Source organism: Xiphophorus maculatus, chromosome 4 (genome assembly GCF_002775205.1).
Source record: "Xiphophorus maculatus strain JP 163 A chromosome 4, X_maculatus-5.0-male, whole genome shotgun sequence".
NCBI classification, from domain to species: domain Eukaryota; kingdom Metazoa; phylum Chordata; class Actinopteri; order Cyprinodontiformes; family Poeciliidae; genus Xiphophorus; species Xiphophorus maculatus.
Genome location: NC_036446.1, coordinates 10,408,939 through 10,434,548, shown reverse-complemented (window position 1 = coordinate 10,434,548; position 25,610 = coordinate 10,408,939). Strand labels below are relative to the sequence as shown.

General features: G+C 38.8%; 2 protein-coding genes across 7 annotated transcripts in view; both read left to right on the top strand.

Annotated features, from left to right (window-relative positions):
* LOC102216896 (transmembrane protein 266-like) overlaps positions 1–9,670 on the top strand; it is a 46,917-nt gene extending 37,247 nt beyond the window's left edge. For both annotated transcript variants that reach the window (XM_023333040.1, XM_005796157.2), the window contains exons 11-13: positions 3,463–3,658; positions 7,038–7,100; positions 8,045–9,670. In XM_023333040.1, the coding sequence (XP_023188808.1) occupies positions 3,463–3,658; positions 7,038–7,100; positions 8,045–8,679 (894 nt within the window). In that variant the 3' untranslated portion in view covers positions 8,680–9,670. The remainder of the gene's footprint in view (positions 1–3,462; positions 3,659–7,037; positions 7,101–8,044) is intronic.
* A 10,890-nt stretch (positions 9,671–20,560) lies between these two features.
* Positions 20,561–25,253, top strand: LOC102216635 (insulin gene enhancer protein ISL-3). 5 transcript variants are annotated; one of them, XM_014473258.2, is made up of 6 exons: positions 20,561–20,700; positions 21,139–21,328; positions 21,594–21,856; positions 22,707–22,990; positions 24,029–24,196; positions 24,432–25,253. In XM_014473258.2, the coding sequence occupies exons 1-6, from the start codon at positions 20,643–20,645 to the stop codon at positions 24,546–24,548; spliced, it is 1,080 nt and encodes a 359-aa protein (XP_014328744.1). In that variant the 5' UTR covers positions 20,561–20,642; the 3' UTR covers positions 24,549–25,253. The 5 variants fall into 5 exon arrangements, with proteins under 5 accessions (XP_014328744.1, XP_023187718.1, XP_005796213.1 ...); XM_023331950.1 differs by having other exon boundaries at positions 22,707–23,002; XM_005796156.2 differs by having other exon boundaries at positions 22,704–22,990.
* Positions 25,254–25,610: the final 357 nt, after the last annotated feature.

The following is a 25,610-nucleotide window of genomic DNA, read 5'->3' as shown; positions in this document are numbered from 1 at the left end:
ATGTCGATGAACTCAGAAAAAATGTCGATAAACTCAGAAAAAATTTCAATAAACTCAGAAAACATGTCGATAAACTCAGAAAACATGTCGATAAACTCAGAAAACATGTCGATAAACTCCGAAAAATGTCGATAAACTCAGAAAACATGTCGGTAAACTCAGAAAACATGTCGATAAACTCAGAAAACATGTCAATAAACTCAGAAAAATGTTGAAAAACTCAGAAAACATGTCGATAAACTCAGAAAACATGTTGATAAACTCAGAAAACATGTTGATAAACTCAGAAAACATGAGGGGATCTGTTGATTTTTGTGTGAATTTTGCCGTTAGTAAATTAGTAATGTTTTTCTTTTAAATAAAGCTAAGTGGGTTTAAAATGACAATTTAGAAATAAACTAACCAAATTAATTGTGTTGATCTGCGTCTGGAGGGGCCCATTGCAATGATTTGGAGTCTAGAGGGCCACATAAAAATCTATGGCTGTTTGACTAAACAAGCAAAATTAACTTCAAAATGTATAGATATTGAAAAAAGTTCTATAGATTATCATATGTGGCACGTGTGTCAAACTCAAGGCCCGAGGGCCAAATCTGGCCCCCCATAGATTTTTTCACATTTCGCACGAGGAGATAAAACGTAGGTTTGAAAGAGACAATATGGATTTACAGCAGGAGGTTGAGACATACCAGCAGCAGGTAGAGCAGGAGAGAAAAGCTCACCTGGAGCAAACAGAGGAGGACAAGAAGCTTCTAGAGAAGCTGAGAGCTGAATATGCCATCCTCCAAGAAATCACAACAACAGAGAAGAAAATCCTGCAAGACAAGGAAAGAAGTGCCAAGGCTGAGCTGGAGAATGTTAACGGTTTGTACATGGAGCTAAACAGTCGGTTTGAAACCGAAGTAACTGCATTAAAACAGCAAGCAGAAAAACACCAGGAGGAGCTCATTTGTGTGAAAAATGATTTACAAAGAGCAAGAGACGATCTGCTGCTGGCCGACACTCTGAGAGCCGAGGAAGAAGGTTTCCAACAACAACCCATCACAGTTTCCCAAGAGAAGGAAGAAAACTCACAGAACCAAGTTAAAGTATTAAATCAAGAGGTTTCTTCAGAGGAGGAACTCTCAGGAGAACTTTTACCAGGTTCTTCCACGGATCCAGAATCCTCAGAAGAGACCAAGGTCGCTGGAGAAACCATCCTGGAGGATTTGGACAATCCAGATGGTAAAAAGAAAAAGTCTAAAATTTCATTTTGGAAGAAAGTACGAAACACTCTGCGATGGAAGAAGCCAAAAAAGAAACAAACAAGTGAAGACAATCAAGAACGTGTCTAAAGTTCTTGATTTTGATATTTAGAGAAGGAGAAAGACGTGCAGGAGACGAACCGAGGACTGGAATCAAACGCATGGAGGTTGTAGCCTCTGTGAACGGGGCGCCATGCCACGCTCCGTCAAGACCAAATTTAAAAAGTTCTTCCCCCCATTGACAAACTAGAAAATAGATCCCTTCTCAACCCAATTGGAAAAAACGTGGGCAGCACGGTGGTGCAGCGGTTAGCGCTGCGTCTTCACAGACACCATCTGTGTGGAGTTTGCATGTTCTCCCCGTGTTTGCGTGGGTTTTCTCCGGGTGCTCCGGTTCCCCCCACATCTCCTAAAACATGTCGGTCAGGTCAGTTGGTCACTGCAAATTGTCCCCTCTGTCTGCTCGCCCTTAAGGACCAGCGCCCTGATTCTGTAGTTTTCGTTTTCCACACTGCGCTGAAAAGAATTTGTCCCTTTCCAATTTCAGTATCGGTCGGGAAACACTGTCTTCTGGTTTTCTTTGCAGATCGAGGGTCAGCCTCATCTTCTCTTGTATTTTGCTCTAAGGCCAATTCCATATCTTCATTGGCGCAAGGAATTGCGAGCCTTAGCACTGCCCAGTCGTTATAGGTGAGGCTGCATGTATTTGATATCGGTGAAAGCTCCTCATCCTTGTCCAGCTGGTACAGGTAAAGCTCTCCGATCTCATAACGGAAAACATAACCCCATGACCCCCATAGACCATGAGGTTTTAAAGACCAGTCTGCCTTGAGAGATCCAAATACCGGGCTCTGCACACGACACAGATAAAATGTCGATTTCTTCGGGGCATCCGCTCCAAACCTGGAGTTGTCATAGATGGATATTGGGGTCTCGCATAGAAGAGACGTTCCGCCTGTCGGTATTTCTCTTTTATCAGCAGTGTTTGAGGCAGATGCATCAGGCGATGAAGGTGAGCTTGCAGGTTTATCCAGCACAGGGCACATATCCGGTTTCACTGCTATCGGGATCTCATATACAATATCAGGTTCTTCTTCTTCTTGTTCAGCAAGCAAGTATTTGTTTGTTAACGGTGTTGACTTCATCATTTTAGCGAATGTCTTAGGGCTAGGTAACTTCGAATCCGTATCAATTGATGCAGAGGAGGTAGGTCCATTTTTCTCAGCAGCAGGATGAACTCGTTTAGTTCCATTCATTGTAAAGTTCTTGAACAACTCTTACAAGTAGAGTGCTTGATTTTTCCAACATTACTTATAGCAGAAACAGTAAAGGCCGAACCCCTTGTCTGTTTCTATTGGCTGATTCAAATCCAGAGGTCAGAAGGCGTGGGAATAACGGATCTGTGTGGGGGATGGGTGGGAAAGGTGGGGGAGGGGCATCGTGTGACCGGAAATCAAAATCTATTAGTCATCAATCACTCATCCATCAAACTCCGATTAAAATTTGACAGAAGGTGGCCTATATCGTCTCTCTCATGTGTATGCATTCTCTAAAAGATTTGGCTCTCACCCTAAGTTGTTGGTTTAATTTTCTATCGTTTCAAGTTGTTTAAGATTAAAAAAATGTTAATTTCGCACATTTGTGGCACACAGAAGGCAATAATTGCATGAGAATTAGCAAACAAACAAATCAATAAAACCTCTTGGCGCCACTTATCGTCACCTCATGTTTATGGGCTTTATGGCCTTCCACCACCAGAGGGCAGCAGTGATTCACAAACAAGTCGAGACTGCCAGTAGATTTAATCTCCGTCCCTTAGAGCTAAAACCAAACAGATAAGCTGTGCTGGAAAATAAAGACAGTCACAAATGTCATTTAAAATCTTGTGTGCATTCCAAAGAGCAACTTAATTTTGCACATATCTGGGGTTTTGATCAGATTTTAACATAAGGCTGACGTCATAGCGATCTAAATCAATCTGTCTGTATGGCTAAGTATATTTTTCATTCTCAGTAAGCTTTTTTCAGTCTTTCCTCATCTTGTCTCTTTCTTCCCATTACACTTACTTTTTATCTCTTTCTTTTCTTTTTCTTAATGTTTTCTATTCCTGTCATCTCCCCCATGATTCTCCGTTTGTTCAAAAATCCCCCAAATCTTATTCTAAACCTTCATTTTTTCACTTTATATTCATTCACATGCACATCTGTATCATTTTCAGTTTGAGATCCGACAGCTGCGGGCACATCTGGCTCAGCAGGACCTGGACCTCACAGCAGAGCGTGAAGCAGCTATGCAGATCCACCACGCGTGGGGCAAACAGGGCAGGAGCTTCCAGGTCGTGGAAGGTTTGACGCCTGGGGAGTCTGATGATGAGGGCGGGCAGAGAAACCCCAGGGAGCCACATGCTAATACAGGTTCGACTCTGGAAGCTACGCATGTAAGGTCTGAGTCAAAGCTGAATGTACAAAAATATGTTGTTTGTTTCACCATAATTATTAAAACTGTCTCTTTGTTGTAACAGTATGGTATGAAACAGATAGTCTGTGAAACAATCAAGCTCTTCTTCCTCCTCCCAGTGCTGCTATTTCAGTCCACAAAAATGCACAGGTTCCGCTAAAAAAAACAACTAATCAGAGCGAGGAGGAGGAGGATCTTAGTGCTGTTCTCATACTCACAGCCTCTATCGCTCTTTGTTGCGCTACATCTCCTTCACAACCCCATGAATGCTCAAGCTAGTTACAATGGTCACTGATGACAGTTGATAAACAGTTTTTCTTTACTGGAAAGTTGTTTCTCAGCCATTAGCACATTTAGCAGCATGTTAACAAGCTTAACTCACAGCACCAAGACCCTCCTCCTGGCTCTGATTGGTTGTTGTTGGCCGGAAGTGGTGCATGTTTTCAGACAGCAATAGCAGCGCTGTGAGAAGGCGAAAGAGTTAGATTTTTTCACAGATTGTTCGTCTCATTTTACATTGTCGTGATATGGGGACAGTTTTGACAAATATGTAAAAACAACATATTTTTTTACAAAAGTTTTATGGATCATTGAAACTAGACTGGGAAGATCTTACACCAAGTGAATTGAAATTAATCAAAACTCCTAAAATGCCAAATTCAACACATACCAAACCAGGTACAGTTTTTGCTTATGAAAAAATAAAGACAGAGCCATCAGAGAGCTGTAGCATAAAGTATGTACATAAATATGTGAAACAAAAAGACTGTAATGAGGTAACATCAGGTGAACTGGGTGCTGGAGTTGTGTACAGTTAATCTGGAGCAGTAGCCCTGGAGCAGCTTGGAGGCCAAACTCTTAGCCTCTTCATGCTTACATACAACTGCCATCAGACTGCAGGCACTCTGGGATTAATGTGATGGCAAAAAAGCTTTTAGGATCCGGAGAATACTTGTGACAAAACAAGCATGTTCTCCAACATTGTGTCACACTGCCGGGGCTTCATCACGCCCTAACCATCTGTCTTACTGACCCATTATGACCAGCCAAGCTGAGCCAGGACATGTCACTTGGGCCAGTTCAGGTACAGAGTGCTCTCCTGTGGGCTCGAGTGGGCTCCTGTCAGCAGCAGCCCCCCACCTGCAAACCACGACAGGCGCTGAGGAGGCTCCACAGTGACCACAATTTTACCCCGAGGGCATAGTGGGAAATCTGGCTGAGAGAAACAAGCGAGGCTTTTTGCAGAAACATGGTCACTGGGACAAGCACTGAGGCCACAGAGGCTAAAGTCAAGTCAGATGAACTCAAATCCAGTTAAATTTATTTGTATTACTCAACAGCTCTGGCTGTTTCACCTGCAAGGTGCCACCAAACTATCAGGGAATCTCACGAAATCAGCGGCTCTCACAGGGGAGTCTTTGTTAAGTGCCTGAAAGTACAAAACCATGTTGATTTAAACACAGTTTGGTAACAAATTTTCTTTTGTGGTAATGGTCATTGTTACATCATGACCACATTGTTAAACAGCTCACTGGAATAAGAAATGCCCTTGAGATATAAATGAATAACAGTCAGTGGCTTGTTAAATTAAGTTATGTGAACTAATTAAGTAAATTTAGTTTGTAGTTTCCCACAGGTGCATTCCTTAGCAAAGAGAGAGAACCGCACACAAAAACACCTCAATGAATCAGAATATCATCAATGGGAAATTTACAAAAATTAAACTAATATAATCTACTGCACACATATTTCAAGACTTTATTTCTGATAACTTTGACTCTGTCAGATCGGATTTACTATGCACTTATGTATTTCAACTAGATCTGGTTTGCTTTGTCATTTCTGCCTTAGTAGTTGTAGCTTTTTAAATAAACAGAATTAAACAGAAGCTGAATTGAATCAATTATTTTCTCAGAAAACAAGCACACCAAAGGAGTTTTAGGAAGATTCACAAGGTGTGGACAACATAGAACGATTGATAAAAATTAAATCGAACAGAATAAAATGCTTAGAAATTAATTTACTTCAGGATTTGCAGAAAAAAACAGAAAACAATCACTCTGTGTGCACTTAATATTTACGAATTACACATTTGGAGTTTGATTTCAGAAATAAATGGACTTCTTAATGATATTCTTTTTTAGAGAGATGTACTTGTATCTGTATGACAAAGCCCTACAAAATACACAATAATATAACTATTTACATTTTAAACAAGCTTACATATCAACTTCTATGGACTAATAAAAGGCTTCCTATTTCTGGCTGCAGCATCTGTCCCTTCTCTTTACCTTTAGAGAACAATTGCCTTAACAATGAAATTCACAGTTTAGACTTAAACTCAGTAGACGTGGCGCTGCCAGTTTTCTGGTGCCACCATCGTATGACAGCCTGGTAAGCTGAGTGTCACAGACAGAAGAGGAAAACCTTTTACGTATGCCGGATAGCTCATTCTTTTTCTCTCTCTCTCTCATGCTTTATTAATTGTAGAGTGATTGTCTCAGTCTTGTTTTAGTGACTGCAATGCTTCCTCTCCAGGGGTGGCTCAGGGATTAATATTTTAGACAGAAAAATAAATGAAACTATCCATCAGAGTCTGCTGCATGTCCCGGGGGACAGCGGCTAGCACTCAGGGTACTCTGGCTTCGCACTCAGCCAGCGGACAGTGAGCTCAAGACCAATCAAGCGAGTAGAAAAGCACAGCGGATGGCAGCCGTTTGCCATGCATGCAGAGGCCAGCTAGGCCGGAGGGATCAGCGCTTGAACAAAGAGCTTCTGGTCTCCCAGCTCCTACCCCACCCCGATGTGTCCCAGTTTATTCATGGCGCACTAAGGTGCAGCTAATGTACCTAGTAGCAGCATGTGCATGATCCTGACCGCCTGTCTATAAAGCATCTGTGGCCTGGGGCACAATCCTCCCTGTCAATATTGTGGTGTAAACATAAGATATAAATGCCAATTGGACTTGTTGGTGCTGTGATTACTGAAATAGACCCAACGTGTTGACGGAAAATTATGAAAATGATTAAAAATGTAAATATGTCATGCTTTGCAGAAGTTTGTAGTAATGTTACACCAAAATTACAGTTCACTGTATACCACAGAGATACTAACCTTTTACCAGTGAACAGTTTTTAGAACTACTGTGCTAAAACTATATCTGGTAAGTGCTGGAAATGTGTGAGTGGAAATATCTTTAACTCATATTTTACTCCCATTGAGTGGTTGTGTTATTCTTGTCCAGTAGGAAGTCGTGAAGGAGGAAAGAAGGAATCAATGCCACGTTAAGATCGTAATAAAGTCATTTGTTTCTTAATGTCCATTTCTTTAACTCAGATGCAGTGGTGCGCGATGACATGAATAACTACATTAGCCAATACTACAGTGAGGCCAGCAGCGGTAAGTGACTATTACAGAAGACATATTAGTTCTCATCCAGCACCCTGTCTACTTTTCAAAATGTTTATCAAATAAAATGTAAAAAGTGTGGCATGCACACCCATAAGTAAAATCCCGTTTAAACAATTGTGTTATTATGTCACCTACTTGATAAACAACAGTCCAGTGGTGTGTAATTGAATTGCAGTATAAATGCAGATGTTCTGTGAAGGGCTCAGATGTTTGTTAGAGGACAGAAGTGAACAAACAACATCACCTGAACAAGAAAGTGGAACAGATGCATCTCTAGTTTTCTGTAAGTGGAGAAGTTGCAGTCCAACAATTTTACATAGTCTCCGTTAATTTTAGCTTTACTGTTTAAACTAACAAAAAATACATATTAGAAATAATAATCTCTCAGCTCTTTTCAACTAACTGATTAAAAAGCCCTTCATCTTATTGTTATCTATGGACTGTTTGTAGCAATGGACAGGAAAAGTAGAGTTCATGAAAATCTCAGTTTGCGTCTTATGTGTTTGAACACTTCTGCATCTCTCAGACATTGTAAAGCCACGTGTGGTTTTAGATCTGTGAAAGGTGCTACATTAATAAAGTTAGCTAAATAAAATACATTTTACTGCTTTGCAGGCGTAAGACACAGAAAAAAGAGAGAAGCATGGTTTCAATTCAGTTTATTTATACAGTGCTAACTCTCTACAATGTCATCTCAAGACACTTTACAAAACATATTTTCAATTCAATCACATATACATTCCAATTGGTCCTATTTATCAGGTACTACAGTGTGCTCAATTAGTTATTCTAATAGGTTAAAAAGTTCCTATCTAAGGAAATCCAGCAGATTGTCATGTGTTTTATAGAGTTTTATAATGAACTGGCTAAATTATTTTAAAATATGATAATTTCTTCATCTATATGTTACTTTTTTCCAAATCTTTATCAAGATGCTGGAGCATCTGGCATAGGGGCCCGGGTCATCACCACGGCAGCCATTGATGTCCACCTTCCTAACAGCACCAACTCCATCCAGTCCAATCCAAAGCTTACCATGCAGCGGGTCGGCAGCGCTGTGAGCGACGCTTCCACCAGCATATCACAGTCCAGCGGCAGCTTGACGGTCCGGCCTCCCAGCCTGAGCAGCCACACCCCGGGTTCATCGCTGACAGACTGCAGCAGCAGCTCAGCACAGGCCGCCAGCCTGAGCTCGCATCGATGCTGCCCCGCTTCCTTCTCAGGCCAGGACCCCTGCAAGGACCCCAGTGCTGTGGTGCAGGAGCTGCTCTCCTCCCTCTCAGAAGACTCTTGCCTCGCTCAGAAGGGCCTGGTGGTGAACCCCATCAACCTTAAGCTTCCCAGCCCCACCGGCTCGGAAAACGGCAGCCCCGAGCTGGACAACAGAATAAACCTGTTCAATCGCAGGAACCAGGAGGAGAGGCGAGGCCGGGGCAGAGGGTGTGTCCTGCTGCAGACCAAGCCACTGATCCACCTGCAGGGCAGCACCACTGAGCCGTCTCTGGAGGAGAAGTACAGACTTCTGGGCCCAGCCGACTCACCTCTGGGGCACATGTCTGACACTTAAGCTACATTTACACAGAAACAGAAGCTTTTCATTTACTTTTTTCTGCCATCCTGTTTGGCACACGTCTAACCTTTTCTGACAGGTCGATCCTCTTGAGAGGAGCCACATAAGAGTCAAAAAATGGGTTTTATCTTTTGCTTGTTAAAGCCAAGCCTATTCAAACTAAGCTTGAGTTGCAGCTTCCAGCTAACTCTGATGTTCCTTCAAAATAGAAAAACAAAAAAACAAAATGAGAGTTTTTCTCATTTTGTTTTCCAAGGCCCTTTGTAAGTCTAATCAGTCTCATCAGTTTCCTCTTAATGGTTTTTCAATAAAAAAAAGTACCCAGGTATAGCACAACAGAGCCTAAAATACCATGGTCACAGGGAATCTAATGTGTCCTTGGACACATTCATTATCAGGAATTCTCACTTTGCAGAGGTCAGAAATGCACTGAACTTCACAAGAATTAAAACCAGCAAAGGGTCACTCAAGCCTATACTGAACGAAAAAAAAAAATGGTGAAGAAATTTCAAGCAGTTGAACAAATGTTTGCAATTGCGTTTTCTTTTATTTTTTGTTTTCTTTTGTTTGTACTATTAATTGTAAATGTTGCTCAAGCTGTTGTCTGTTCAAACTGTTACAGGGTATGCAAGATAGGATGGACTTTTCAAACAGCCAATTGTTTTTGCCTTTGACTTCTTGCTTTCCATTTGTTTGATTTTTTTTAACCCATGGACCAGGAATGAAAGCTGTCTCATTGGCATTTTTGTCTTCACAGAAATCTTAGCGAGGGGAACGAAACTAAAAGTTACCTGAATGGTCTCTTCACACGAAACTAGACCAGAGTGCTTGTAGCATGAACCTTTAAACGAGACGTGCCAGAAATGGCGATCAAATTCTTTGCACTTTAACGTTTACTGACACTTTTGTAACCTTGATACGAACAAAGTTGTTGCCAATTGCAGGTGTTGTTCTTTGAAGGAAAACAGCAACAAAAATAAAAGTTCTTATTTCCTTATCTGCTCTTAGATCTGTCTGACTCTTGGAAATCCGCAGACACTTAACACTGCACCGCACCACACACACAGCCTCTCAGCATCATCTACTTTATTGCATGCGGTTCTGAAATTGCTAAATTATTTAAGATTATTAACATTAGACTTGTCACAACAGCGCCTAATTGGTGAAGCCAATGGGACAGAGCTGTGACAAGAATCATCTTCTCCTTAATTATCATCTCATATCATTAATTCAGAAGATAAACTGCTGTACCATTTTGCTTCTTGTCACATGTTTACAAGTACCCAGAGATTTTTTTTTTAATTCTTAATATCTACGGGTATGTTGTAATAAACGTTCCAAATTTTCTTTACTGTTAATTTCAAGGAGTATGACTTACAGCTAATGAAAACCCCAAATTCAATTTCTCATAAAAATGGTCCGATAAAAATTATTTTAAATGCAGAAATAAAGATTCAGACAGCTTAATTAATTCCAATGGACAATTTACTTATAAACCGCCAGTTCATACATTCACCTCTTACGTGGATCCACAAGCAAAAATCCTTAATCATGTCAGCTCACTGGAATATCTGTACATGTACTTTACAGTATATGCACTAAAGGCATGGAGGCAGTCAGCCTCAGTCAGATTCAGATTAAGTCTTTCTGAAGTAGACTGAATCTTTCCTTCCACTCAATTTTCCATTAACACTCTTCCACACAGGACTGTCAACAGCCAGACTGCCTGCTAAACAACTGTCAAGTCAGCAGTCTTCCCCATGATTGTATAAACATCCAAAGCATGTTATGTTTTGGAATAAAAATGTTTTCCAATTGGTTTTAAACTTTTAACATTGGTGGCCTTACATTACTGATATAAGGAAGTAAAAAGCTGCCATTATATTTTAAAGTTGGTTAAAATTCTGGATTAGCATGTTAAAAAAATAAGGGTTGAATTTGGGTTTTTGTCAGTTGTTATTTTATAACAACTGACATGAAACTTTGTCCAGAGTATGTGCAAACCATTTGATAAGATAGTGCGTCAATTTGGCTTACAAAGACAACAAGGCACATCGGCTGTCATGGTGTCAGTAAATAAATAATGACTCGCTTGGCTGTTGATCCACACAAAGGAATCCTGTTGAACATGGGTGCCAAACTCTGGCTCGCACTCTGTGTCTCGCAGCTGCCATTGCATTAATGCCTGAAGTGAAAGTGGGCTGTCTCTGAACTAAATCATCTGCCCATGTAAGAAAGGAGATAAATCAGATGGTTTCACCCTGAGCCACACAGACAGGATGTTATTTGCCACAAAGAGTGCTAATGCTGCACTGCTTCCACAGTGAAAAAACAACAAAACAAAGTTAGCAAATGTCTTTGCTTCCAGTTTACCCACTTGATTTATATTGATAGTAGATTATCCAGCAGTTGGATCCAAGTGTTCAGTTTTGATAGAAAAGGACACTCACACAAACCTTTAGGAGAAACTCCAAGCAGTAAATTGCTTTTGGGACCTCTCCAGTAAAATTAGAGGTGCAGTGCCTGTCACTCTCACAGGAAGAAAGTGAATTAAGATTGACCATTAGATTCTTAATAATTCAAATGTTTTAATAATGGCTCAGAGGGAGTCACTTTGATGGCATTAACATTACATGATCACTGTTTTAATTTTGATTAGTTGAGGGACACCAATGACCTGCTAGATTAGGTTTTTATTCACTAACTTGAGCATCAGGCCTAAGTACAAATAAGCAAACGCTTATTGTTACAGGGTTTTGATAAATGAGTTCCCAAAATCTGAAAAGAGAAGTCAGTACATAAAAAATAACTTATGTTCTTCTCTAAAGTGGTGAGTTATCTTCTTAAATCACAAAATTATTCATATTTTTAGAATACAGAAGTTTTTTTCTGGTCAGAGCACTGTGTTTCTTGTTTTTGCTTTGATGGTCATGAAATCCACACATGTAAAGATAAACAGTTTTTATTCTAAATTTTACAAATATATATGTTAGAAAACTGTTAGAAATAAATGTTTTCGCAGAATGATACAAGAGTTTCTGATTTATGTCAGAAACACCACTGGTCTTGTTCATATGTGTAATTTTAAATGTCAGTAGTGCTGTGCTTAAACTCTCAGTAGAGATTTTAAGCACAGCATATTGGCACCAAACAGCAGGGTGTACCGAATATAAGAAAAGTCTAATTGAGAACAAACAGATGTGGGGTATCTGACTGCATCTCTGCTTCATTCTGACAGATTCAGAACACATCTCACGCAAGACACTCCTCCAACGGGCTCTAACGCAGGAGAAAAATACAGATAAATTATACATGACTTTTTAAAAAGCTTCTCAGGTTCTCTTTTTGAAACATTCTTCTTAAGTGGAAAAAAGTCGCTCTAGAGACTGTTGTCATAGCTACAGAGGACTTTGTTTTTTCGCATTTCTTTAAAACAGTTTTCATCTGTGTCCCCTCAGACGTGTCTTCTCTTCATGAGTAGAAGTGGGTCAGCTTAAAAAAACTGAAATAAAAGAGAACTAGAAACACAGAGTGACCAAACTAAATCACTTCACTCCTCTGGGAGGACATTATTAATTATTTAGTCAGTTTGTTCTCTAAACTTCACAAAAAAATGAGGTCTGAAACAAGTGCGCGAATCTGATTTGACTGCCCACATTTTTCCCAGTATGAAAGGCAAACAACTAATTTACATCTTTAATGGCTTCTGCATAATCAGACAAGAAGTAGACGAAGCTAGTTAGTCAGGTGACAAACATGATAACACAACTGACTTATTCCCATAGTTAAAGGAATACAATATGCACCATTAAGACAACACAGTGAAGATCAACATTATTTTAGCAGTCATCTAAAGAATTTAACAATCCATGACTGGCCTGAGAAGAAATAAGTAGAATAAAGTAGTAAGCATTCTTTTTCAGAAATTAGGTTTCAGACTTCAGATAGTATTTATGCCGACATGAACATGTTTTGGTTTGATTTTAATTTTGAGATTTGCATTCATCTGTTATTTCTGTCTGATATGCTCAAGAAAGCCAAATTAAATCTTTTGTTTTCTGATAACCAAATTAAATCTTTGATTATCAGAAAACAAAATATTTAATTTGGTCATCAGCGCTGATAACATCAGTTATCAGTGCTGAATAATTCAGTCAAGGTTTGACCTGTTTTAAAAGGTTATTTTTATGTTTGCCAAAATCTTGTTGCCAAAACATGTTTTGCTCTTTTTAGTACAGAATAATCAAATTCAGCTCTGACTAGTCTATGTGTTTCATATTTTAAAACACATAGACTGTGTTTTAAAAGTCGTCCAGATTTTACAAAAAAAGTGAAATTCTTTAGTCAGCGCAAACAGAAACCAACTTTGTTATCCTCAGTCTTCTTAAAGTGCTTACATTATTCGTTTGATCAAAACTACGTGTTACGCTCTCCCAATGGGCTCACAGCAGGAGAAAACAAGATAAAAGTCATGCCGTACCTAATGGTTTGTCACCCTGGGCAGTAAACCATATTGTCCATAATAAAAGACCTGGAAAAAGACTTTAAATAACCCCATGAATGTTTCATTATTTCTTTTCTAACTTCCTGCATCAGCTAAGTGTGCTGCAGTGCTATCAGCCTCTATGCACAAACAAAACTAATCAAAAGTAGAATACATGTAAAATATTTCATTCAAAAAAAGAAGGAAATGTGAATATGCAAATGCTGTATTAGATGTCTTGTTGTAGTTGTTCACTTGCCAAATGATTTTCTGTGTTACACACCAGGTATTTAGCAGTATCTGTCTTCATGGGGGTTGATTTGGCCTTCTTAATCTTGTAGTCTTCAGCTTAGCCTCGGCTAAATCACAATCACTGTCCTGGCCAGAGCTCAGGGTGTCTGCTGGCGCGTGTTGGGGCCCTGGAACATTTCCATCTGGTCTCTGGGGAGTCACACATCAATTGCTCTCAGCTAAATGCACTCACATATGAATATTTCAGTACAATTTAATGTTTCAGCTACAGCCCCAAAGGAGCAGAGCATCAATTTGTGAACACAGTTCTCCTGGAGTTAAAAGCCAGGCCGAATAATACAGTATGAAAGGCGCTGTCAATCTAGAATGAAAAAAAAAAAAAATCACTCAAGGGGGAAAAAGAAAGCCCTCTTACCTTCAGCATCAGGCTGCTCACAAACAGCTTTTTAACGTTTCCTCTGGAAAGATGAAGCAGACTGAAGCAGCAGCAGGCAGATGCTGCTTCAGTTGACTTTTCAGACCAGGTCTGTTTCCCCGCAGCTCTGGCTGACTGCCATTTGGTCTCAACATGCACCAACCAGCACACAGCTGGTGAGCAGGTCAGGGAGTTGTGCACCTGCTGTCCTGTTGATAAAATGCCCCAAAGTGATGCTGAAACCTCTTCCAGGTGTGAGAACATGAGTGCCTCACAAAACAAGCAGGTCACGAGACAAATCAGGTTCATCAGCTGGTCAGTAAACAGCAGAGAGCATACTACATTAATCCCCATAATTGACCGCCAATAGGACAAACCGCTTGTGTTATTTAGAATAATTAAAAAAATTTTGTCAAAAAGGTTAAATTAACCATATAATTTACCTATCACTGCTCCTATGTAAGATCCCAAATTATCATGTCAAACATGGAGCCCAAATTTTAGAGGATCAAAATCAGAAATGTTTGTTCAAAATCAAAAATACTTTATTGATCCCAAAGGGAAATTACATGTTGTGGTAACACATTAATTCAAAGTCTTGGTGTACACGGCGATGGCTGTTGGCAAGAAAGATCTCTTGTAGCGGTCTGTATTACAGTGGATTTGAAGAAGCCTCTGACTGAAGAAACTCTGTCAAACCATCAGACAACCACCAACATTGTGCCTGTCAGTGTGATGCTCAATTTCTGGAAATCTGTGTTTGTTTTATGAGAGATGTTACAGGACATACGCATTTCATGTGTCAATCCAATTCAGAAAATATTTAATCTAATTCATCTTTTAATTTGTGAATGTATATTTTGCTTGGAAATAACATTAACATATTGGAGAGACCAAACCAGATTCCCGAATTGGATATTTTACGCTGCAAATTGAGCGAAGGACTATGACACATGAAAGGGAAGTTTTTCAACCTCATATATTTGATATAACATCAAAATACCAGTGGAAAAATACAAAACGCTAATCAAAATTATAAGAAGGATTTAATGGTTCTAATGCAAATAAACATTTTTAAGGTATAAATATTTTTTGCAACATACTAGTTTTACCATGCCATAAAACATTGACATTGTTTTATTATCTTAGCAGCAATGCCTGTCTCATTATCTATAAGAAAAACAAAAAAACCCTTTTGGCTGACTGAAAACAATCTTACATCTAATCTACCAGGGGAAATAATAATACTGACCCTGCCTGCAACTCCACCTACCTGGAAACAAACTGAAACTGCATGTTAAAATAAAATCAATTAAGAGAAGTGAACAAACTACCTGCTATTAGAGAAATATCTCAGATTTATTTTACAAACATCAAGTTGCTTAGCAGAGTCTACATGTCAAAAATAATGAAGGTAATTGTTTTGACTAATCTAAACAGAGCTCCTTTCCCATCATTTAAGTGACACAGCCGTCCGTTAATGGTGCCGAAAAGCAACAAGGTGTTGATGAGAGCATCTAACAGTAAAATACAAGATGCATATTTGTAAAGTAAAACAGGCAGCTGACAGTTACACTAAGAAGGCAATAACGGTGCAGGTTATTCAGCCTAACAATGCAACGCTGCCCTGAGGCACCAATCAAAAATTAATCCTAATTATCATGTGAATAGTGCATTAACTCTGAAGAATTATGAATTATAAATTTGCAACATGGTTCCCCTCTCAGTGCGTACTTGCTCGCATGTGGATGTGATTTCTTGTTTCCAGAAGACAGGTCACAAAATAAATAAGTGTGAGGGGAAACCTGACATAACTTTGACATTGAAAACAACTTGTGAAATATATCAAAATTATGTTAAAAACTGAATATTTTATCTATGAATGCAGAAATTATTTCAGAAAATGGCTACCTTTTAAAAAAAATCTTTGTTAGTTTTTGCTGAGTCTGGACGTCACGATTGGTCGCAATGCACTTAAAGACAAGTTAATGTTGGTTCTGGTAAATTATTCAGCATCTTTAAACAACTCATCAACTACCTTTCAGGAATGTAGCATAAATGTCTTGAAGTCAGCAGAAAAGCCAAAAATTACTTATGTAAGCATAAAAAAATTTAAGGATGGCCCTATTAAATAAAACTGACATAGAGAAGATTTTTTATTCTACATTAATCTCATATTGTTAGTTGTTGGGGTTTTTGTAGTCTTAAAAAATGCAAGATTTTTCATATGTATTTATTTAATTTTTGATTATTATGATTTACTGACTGAAAGTCCAAAATTGAGTTTTATATAAAATAAAAATATTAAAGAACATCAATAAAAACTTATTATAAACACCAAAATATGTAAAAGCTGAAAATGTTCTGTACAGTACGTCACCCAATACTTGCTGACATCTCATTTTACATGAATCACTGCAGCATGGCTTGAAGGTAAGCAGCCTTTGATTCATAAATTAAACAAAATCTCCATTTGTGGTTCTCATCCTACACCATACCTGAATTAAATCTGCTTAGAAAAGAGCTTCCTAAAAAATAGTATTTGATGATCATAATACCCGAAAGCAGTAAACACCAATAATTTGATGATTTTCACATTTCATTAGCATATTTTAATAAAGGACAGAATAAAAAAACTGTATAGGTTCTGTAAAATAGACAATATGAAATGTTTACTTATAAGTGTGGACAAAACCCTGATGTCAGTCACACACACTCTGGCACAACTTCAACTGAATCACCCTTTGGGACTCAGAAAGGACGACCATAGTGAATTATTTCTGACAATAGAAGGAAAGCACAACTGAAACAATTGTGAGACAACAAGTCACCAAGAAAACACATTTTGCCCTTGAATGCCCCGTTGAATTCCAAACAGGCGTATTCGGCTCCTGCCAAAGTTTAAGTGGATGAGTTCAGTCACACATATATATTTCATGAGGTTAATGGGCCCAATCAAACTGTGATTAGATTCTTCTGGGAGCCTCTCATGCCAGGGCTGCATACGGGGGTGACTGGGTCACATCTAAACACCATAAACACAAACAAGAACCAATAATGTCCTGTCAAAGAACGTAGACAAGATTCTTCAAAGATAAACCACTGACCAGCAAAAGAAATGAAACACAGAACTCACACAGCAATTCAGCCTTTATCAAGTTTTGTTTTCTTCCTTTGGGTACACACTGATGGCAATATTAATTTATAATACATCATGCATATATAAACAGAAATATTATGGCTTGGCCCAGAGTGAGAGCCCAGAGATTCATTGAATGATTGCTGTACAAGGCATTTCTGTCTGCTTACTTTACTTGCTCTGTTCATCCCAACAAGAGGATCACTGCCACATGTACAGACAGAATTTGGCCCAATGTACAAATTCAGTTTCATTGCCAGTGAGAAAAATAAAGGTGAGGGCATCGCTCTTGATGAAGTTCCTCAAGAGATTTTGAAAAAGGTTGGTGAAAGTAAAAAACGACTGCAATATATCAATATTCAGTTTAAATATAACATATACACGTTTTTGTTACATTGGAACCAGTGTTTAAAACATTAATTATTATAAAATCTCACTATTTCTGAAACAAACCTTATGTTGCGGTTCAAAATGTGTAATGTTTTTGATTTGATCTCATCAGATTAATCATATTACTCCTAGAGGATAAAAAACAGATGTATCTGTGAAAATGTCAAAGAATTTACACTTTTATTTTTATGTAGAAAATACATTAAAAATATATTTAGATCCTTAGCTTTATAGTAATACCATATACTCAAACATCCTAAAATATTAAAGATCAAAATTTCACCCTTAAATAACAAACAAAAATGCATTAATATAAAATATAAATCTGATTATCATCTCCAGGTTTTTGTTGAAGCTACAAAGCACATTGCAAAAGTATACTCATTCTTAACACTTGGTCAATTTGCAGTCAGAAACTATAGACAATCACAAAGTGATGCATAATTGTGAAGTGGAAGAAAAACTTTTTTTAAATGATAACATGCATTTGTCCCAGCCCATTTTATTCTATATATAATTTGGTGCAACCTGAGAGTTCAGAAGTCACATAATTAGGGTTTATTTTCAGTAAGTCTGTAAAAGCTTTAGAAGTTTGTTAGAGTATACAAGATCAAAATAAAATCACAAAGGCCAAGAAATCAAATCAAATTTTATTTGTATAGCACATTTCAGCAGCAAGGCATTTCAAAGTGCTTTACATCATATAAAACACAGAAACACAAAGTCATCAAGTGGGGGGTTCTTGCTTTTGCATCCATAAAAAGTTTACTGGTTATATGGAACGAAATACCTATTGGTATTTTTATTGTTAAGAAACACATCAGAGACATTGTGGACAATGCTACAGAGAGATTTAAAGCAGGGTTAGGTAATAAAAAACCCCACAGGATATCAACATCTCACAGAATACTATCTAACTCATCCCTCAACTGAAACTGTGAAAAGTGTAGCACAACAACAAACCCTCCAAGATGTGGCTACCAATCCATACTGACAGTCTTGGTAGGGAGAGCATTCCTTTGAGAAGCAAACAAGATGACAGCCAAAGACAAGACCAAAATTTAACTTCATAGGTTATATGACATATCCCACAAGTGGCAGAAAATAAACACTGCAGGTCACTAAGCACACCATCCATCCTCATGGTAAAACATGGGAGCGTCTGCATGCCTGTTTCCAGCAGAATCAGCACAGCTGCTCAGAGCTGATGAAAAGATGAACTACAGAACTACAGTAAATGTGACACAATCCTGAAAATATTACCTGTTAGAGGCTACAACAGGTAATATTTAGACCGCGGGGCAGAGATTCACCTCCACACACAACAACCCAGCAAACACACAGCCAGGACAGAACAGGATGGTTTTAGATCAAATAACCCAATCACTGTTCAAACACAAGTCAAATTAGGAATCTGAGCAAGATTTTCAATTATTGTTCACAGATGTTCTCCATTTGATGACAACTGCATGAAGCAGAAGTTTAATTTTAGAAAAACAATTTTATTATTTACTATTATTGTAACACTGCATAGTGATATCTAAATCTGTGTCACCAGAAAATAAGAGGTCGTGGGTAGAGAAAGAGCAGACACTGAGCGGGAATAGCGTAGCTTTGCAGACTTTTATTCAACCGTCTAACCGAACAGCCTAACGTCTCCGCCCCTCATCAGAAGAGAGCCCCCAACGAAGAGACTGGAGAAAAAAAAAACTCGAAGAAGAAAGAAATATATCCTCTGGAAGGCACAGCGCCCCCACTCATCCATGCAACATCCCCAGCAAATAACCAATCTCACATAAAACCATATTAATTGAAAAGGAAAAATAAATCATCTTACATTATCAATACACATAATTTAGAATGTGGCGATAGTTGCCATCTTGAGAAATTCAACTAACTGAATTTCTTAATTGAAAATAAACAAAAAGAACATGAAGTGTAAAAGATACCAACTAAGGCAGGGAAATCCAAAAGTTGTTTTTTAAAGTAAATAGAAACCCTAACAGCAAGATACATTTGTAAATGATAATTTTAATCATTTATTTGATTTTATGTGATTTTTCCTGGCAAACAGCATGTATTGATCAACGTTTTTTTTTTTTTTTCTATGGTGGCAAGTATTCTACTGTCATTTTATTTTCTCTTACCCAACTTGTTTGGCAGACACCAAAAGTCAGCCATCAACTTTAAAATGGTAAAGGAAATGTTTTATCAATAAAGTTTTGAAGTCTGTACAACTTGTGATACCAGAATTGCAAGGAGGTGAAACGTTTTTGTAACAAATTATTTTATGAAGGTAAAATTATTTCGTACATACAACAGAAACAAAGGGTTTACGTTAAAAAAATAATATATCGCTGTTTTTCTTCTGTTCGGCTGGCGACTCTACGCTTCGTCTCTTTCACCGTGTTCCTCAAAACTCAGCAGCCTTCAGTCAACGGGTTGTAGTTCTCATTTTGCCCCAGTAGATGGCCTCGTTCAAGAATGGATGACGACTCGGGATCAAAAGGAGGATCACTGATGTATGTCCGCTGATCTGCTGGATTTATGTCTAAACAGAGACCAAACGTATGGCCTGCTATAGCTTAAGTAGATATTTTAATGAGAAGACCAAAGCTGAAGTGTCTCTCTGTCCTATGTCATGCAAGGCTTCGGGAACTCTTAATGAAATATGACTTGTTTTTTATACATTGTTTATTTCTAAATACCGCTAGAAATTTTTTGTTTGTATTTTACAAGACAAATTGGGGAACATCCTTATCATGGAAAATAGTGATTTCTTTTAACTGTGCTAGTCCGTGAGGCTTATCAACACATAAAAAATAGACTAACTTAATCTAAATAAATATTTTTTATTTAAATACCAGAATTTGATTATTTTGTTCAAAACAAATGACCTTCTAATGGAACTTATGTCACAATCATGTTCACCAAACTAACATCATTATCAACAGCGCTGGGTATTAAACCACTGAACTGTATCTACAACAAAGATAACATAACATCTGCAATCTTGGGCTTCCATTCATGTCACGATTATTATTATTATTATTTTATGCTTCTCTCCAAAGCCGCCTGCTTGCTGCAGAGGTGCAAAAGAGCGATTGGAGAGCTCAGCGCTGACGCGGTGACGTCATGCGAGTAACGTGTGGGGACCTTGTAGCCTCTCCGGCCTCCCTCTCCAGTCCGGAGAGACACAAGTTATCTGGGAGGCTGCCGAAGGGCCGGCGATCTTTCCCCATCTTTTCTGCGTCGAGCTCACTCCCCTTCATCCGTCCTGTATGGTGGATATTATTTTCAGCTCTTCTTTCTTGGGTGATATGGGGGATCATTCCAAAAGTAAGTACGCCGAATTGCTCCGTGCGCTTTTCAAGCAGGAAGATTTAAGAGTCCCGATGCAGCAACAGCAGCAGCAATAGATCGGTGAACAAACGGGTTAGAAAAGCTCATATTGAGCAACGAGTCCAATTAAGAGAGCAATTATCTTCACATCGCGCTGCTGCACAGGATTATTTCTATTATATGGCTTCGGTGGAGATTTTAACAAGCAACACATGTCAGGTTTTTTTTATTGCGTGGAAAATGCCCAAATCTACCAGTTGTTACATAACATTGAGTTTCATCTTCATTAGAAAAAAAAAGAAGAAAAAATCTGCCAAAAGAAACAAAAAAAAATAATAATATAAAAATAAAAATAAAACAATGCTATAGGATTTTGGGGTGTTAATTCGACTGTGCATACAACGTTGCGTTGACAAAGCTGTGGCCTCTTCGCAGAGAAGTCAGGATTCGCGATGTGTGTAGGATGTGGAAGCCAGATCCATGACCAGTACATACTGAGAGTTTCCCCCGACCTGGAGTGGCATGCTGCCTGCCTGAAGTGCGCGGAGTGCAGCCAGTACCTGGATGAGACCTGCACTTGTTTCGTCCGGGACGGGAAAACTTATTGCAAAAGAGATTATGTAAGGTAGGAGTTTTTCAAAAGTTCCCCTCAGGTTTACTCACGGGTTGTCATAAATGTGGTGTATAAATTAAATATCATTATAGGGAGGATCTCCTAAAAAAAATAATCAGAGTAGAAACAACTAGAGAAAAAAAAATCATATACAACGGCTAGTTAGTTTCAGATAAAATGATTTCAAACATTTTGTTATTTCAAATAAATTATATATATTTCTTTTAATTTTCCCCAACACTTTACAAAAATGTCTAAACAGCTGCAAATTTCGCAGGCTGTTTGGGATAAAATGCGCCAAATGCAACCTGGGGTTCAGCAGCAGCGACTTGGTGATGAGAGCCCGGGACAACGTCTACCACATCGAATGCTTTCGGTGCTCGGTGTGCAGCAGGCAGCTGCTGCCGGGGGACGAGTTCTCCCTGCGGGAAGAGGAGCTGCTGTGCCGGGCGGACCACAGCCTGCTGATGGAGAGGAGTTCTGCGGGAAGTCCCATCAGTCCCGGACACATCCACTCCAACAGACCGCTGCACCTGGCAGGTGCGAATTTATTATTATTATTATTATTATTATTATTATTATTATTATTATTATATGGAATAGCTGATTTTTAAAAATATTCTGTAGACGTTTAATTTAAAAACAGCTCAAATAAAATTTGTACACATTTTTCTAGGGTTCAACTCAGATTTTTATTTTATTTTATTTTTTTGGTTCAGGTCGAGCAATCAAAATGTGTGTTTTATGCATGTGTAAGTAAATTGCTGTGCTGTGACCTTTCCGTAGGCCAACTTTATAATTGATCTCATTAGCAGTAACCTGCTCTGCTGCCAGTATCTAAATAATCTGGGACTTGAGTCGCGGCCATGTCTGTGCGTCTTTCCGTGTGTGTGCGTGTGTGTGTTTGTGAGGAAAATCACTCCACCAAAATAAAGACGTATGTAAATAAAGATGACCTTCTTCCTGCGGGTATTCGGAAACAAGTCTCAGAGGGAACCTCAAACTAGATTTAGTTTTTTTTTTTTTTTTCATATTTAAAGGGGAACGTCTGTTTTTCGTGACAAAAAAAATTCCTTTTACTCAGCGAATCAAGTTATGTTTGAAGGCAGTACTTTGCACTTACAAATGCTTTTTCTATTATTTTTTTATTATTATTTTCAAATCTGGAATGATTTGTCTCTCTTGATTGACATTCAGGTAGAATTTCGCACTATTTAGGGAAACTACATTTATATTTTCTAAATAAGAAATGTCCCTCTGTGGGACATTCCGATTCAGGGCAAAAACTCTGCTGGGGTTAATGTGAGCTCTGTATCTGTGAACGAACATTTGAAGCCTTGCAGTCTGTGAACCCCTGTCTTTTTCCCCACCTCTTCTCCGTCCTCAGCAGATCCCGTGGCGGTTCGGCAGGCTCCACATCGGAACCACGTCCACAAACAGTCGGAGAAGACGACGCGGGTGCGGACGGTGCTGAACGAGAAGCAGCTGCACACGCTGAGGACTTGCTACAACGCCAACCCGAGGCCGGACGCGCTGATGAAGGAGCAGCTGGTGGAGATGACCGGCCTCAGCCCCAGAGTGATCCGGGTCTGGTTCCAGAACAAGCGCTGCAAAGACAAGAAGAAGTCGATCCTCATGAAGCAGCTCCAGCAGCAGCAACACAGTGATAAGACTGTAAGCATCTTCGTAAGTTTGGCCGCTCGATTCCTCTTTAAAACACTTTTTTTTTGGCTTTTTGCTCACACTTAAGTTATTTGTTTTGTGAATATTTGTGTCTTATTGTGCTTTTGGTTTTATTTGGTGGGACTTCTTTATTTTTTTGTTATATATATATATATATATATATATATATATATATATATATATATATATATATATAGATATAGATAGATAGATGGATAGATAGATATATAGGTCTGCTGCTTTGCTTTGAACAATTAATTTTTGCCACATACATAGGCTGGGATGACAACGTTTTGTCATAAAATAATGATCACAAAAGAAATGTGAAGTTAAAAACATATCTGCTTTTCTCCTCAATTTTGTTTATTTATTTATTATTTTAGACAGGGCCGGCCCAGGTTTTTACGGGGCCCTTAGCAGAATAAGGGGACCCGCGTAACGTTATTGTGGCAACAACTTATTTGCTTTGCTCATGTTTGATTGTTTTACTGAACTAATTACAACTTGTACATTTAACTAGTGAGTCCATAACAAGTTTGAGTCAACTGTATGTCAAAATGTTTTTGCTTGAAAAATTCTGCATGCAATTTCAGTTTTGAACATTGTATTTATACACATACTTTGTATATATATTTTAGATTTGTCATGCATTGAACAATATTTATAATCTTGATCCTTCTGATCTAGGATCTAGACAGCAATGCACTTTTTTTTGTTATTTCTGCCAGACTGCTCATTGAACCTGTGAATAAACACAGTTCCGTTTCTCTAGTTTACTAATCTGCTCTGGCAAATTTGTTTAGTGAAGAAGCTTTAGTGCATGCCCAAGTTTAATTCAAAATTTACAAGCTCCAGCATTACGGTCCCTGTGACCCTATAGCTCAGACACAAACTGTACATTTTTAACCCTTTGGTGGTTCCTCCAGAACATGCTTACATATCAGCATGGCTGTTGTGGGAGAATAAAAAAACAAAAAACAAAACCCAGCTGAAATCTAATTCAAGATTTTCCCTTCGTTTCTCCCTCAGAACTTGCAAGGCCTCACAGGAACGCCCCTTGTTGCTGGAAGTCCTATCCGGCATGAAAGCACTGTGCAGGGGAACCCGGTGGAGGTTCAGACCTACCAGCCTCCGTGGAAAGCACTGAGTGAATTCGCTCTGCAGAGTGACCTGGACCAGCCAGCTTTTCAGCAACTGGTGTGTGACATAGCAGTCTATTTACCACTTTAAAAGCACAAAGCTGAAGGTATTTCCACAAGGTGAAACATGGTGGTGGTAGTGTCATACTGTGGGGAATGTATTCTGCACTGTAGCTTAGAGTCTATACATGCAGAAATAATAATAACAAATAGTAAATAATAATAATAATAATAATAATGCAGTTTTCAACATAAAATCCCGTAAATCTGACTCTGTGTTTCCTCCTCTTCAGGTGTCTTTCTCTGAATCGGGCTCTCTTGGAAACTCTTCAGGCAGCGACGTGACATCGTTGTCCTCTCAGCTACCGGACACCCCGAACAGTATGGTACCCAGTCCGGTGGAGACGTGAGACCCAACGGTGGTCTGTGACCATCACTACCGCTGCCACCTCCTTCTCCACCTGCAAGGACAATTTGCAGCATGATCCTGCCCCCCTCCAACCCCTCCAGCCTCCCCACCTCCACACCCACTTCCACCCCTGCATGTGACCAGCTCATCACATCGCTCGTCGAGAGGAGACTCTTTTCTTCCTTTTTTTTTCTATACCGTGGAGAAGGTGGAACAAAGAGAGCACCGATTGACTTATTTTGTTTTTTTTAATGAGACCTCGTTGACAAAAGAAAAAAAGACAACTAAGAACAGTTGATGCATGACTCTTCATACGGAGAACAAATATGTACAGAAGACTTCCCAATGGATATATACAACAAATCTTCCCTCAGAAAAAAAAAAAAAAATCACAAGCTACTGGATCATTTCCATGTTACAGCAGAGAGACTTTCTGCATTTTCAGTGTGATCATATTGTGTCTTGTTTCTTCAACATGAGAATTTTTTGATACCTTACTTGTCGAGTCCACTTGACTCTTTGTCTTAAGGTCAGAGCATGATATTCTGCAAAAGTATTCGTGGTGTAAAATACTTTATCTTGAAGGGCCGGTTGTTTGAGCTCAAAGAACAAAAAAGTAAATTATTGTTATATTATTTATTGTTAGGAAAGCGATTCGTTAAAGGGAGTATTAACTGATAAGAAGAATAAAAAAAGATGAATACAAGAGATGTCTTCATGATCTTTGTGCAGGCGATGCTTCCTAACAAGCGTTCATCTTTTCTTTTTCTGTGATTGAATAAAATATCCGATTTTTATTTATTTATTTATTTTTATCAGACTGCATAACTTTTAAAAATTGAAGGTGTAAGCCCCGAAGGAGGAATTTCTGTCGCGTTAACCATGTGGTTTGTCCCGTTCCACCTTATGAACTGGGCCGCTGCCTGAAGGCGATCTACTTCTTGTTATCTCCCCTCTCCATCTCTTAGGTTGTGTGGCAGGAATTAGACAGTGGTCATTTACTATCTCGGGGGCAAGAAAAGCAAAAGAGAAAAAAGACAAAAAGAAAAGAAAAAAAAAAGTC

Excerpts from the sequence above, each read along its gene's own strand:
- LOC102216635 (XM_023331949.1), top strand. The coding sequence starts at position 20,643 with ATGGTGGATATTATTTTCAGCTCTTCTTTCTTGGGTGATATGGGGGAT. Across the intron at positions 21,329-21,593 it reads TGCAAAAGAGATTATGTAAG|GCTGTTTGGGATAAAATGCG; the intron begins GTAGGAGTTTTT and ends CAAATTTCGCAG. Across the intron at positions 21,857-22,703 it reads CAGACCGCTGCACCTGGCAG|CAGATCCCGTGGCGGTTCGG; the intron begins GTGCGAATTTAT and ends CTCCGTCCTCAG.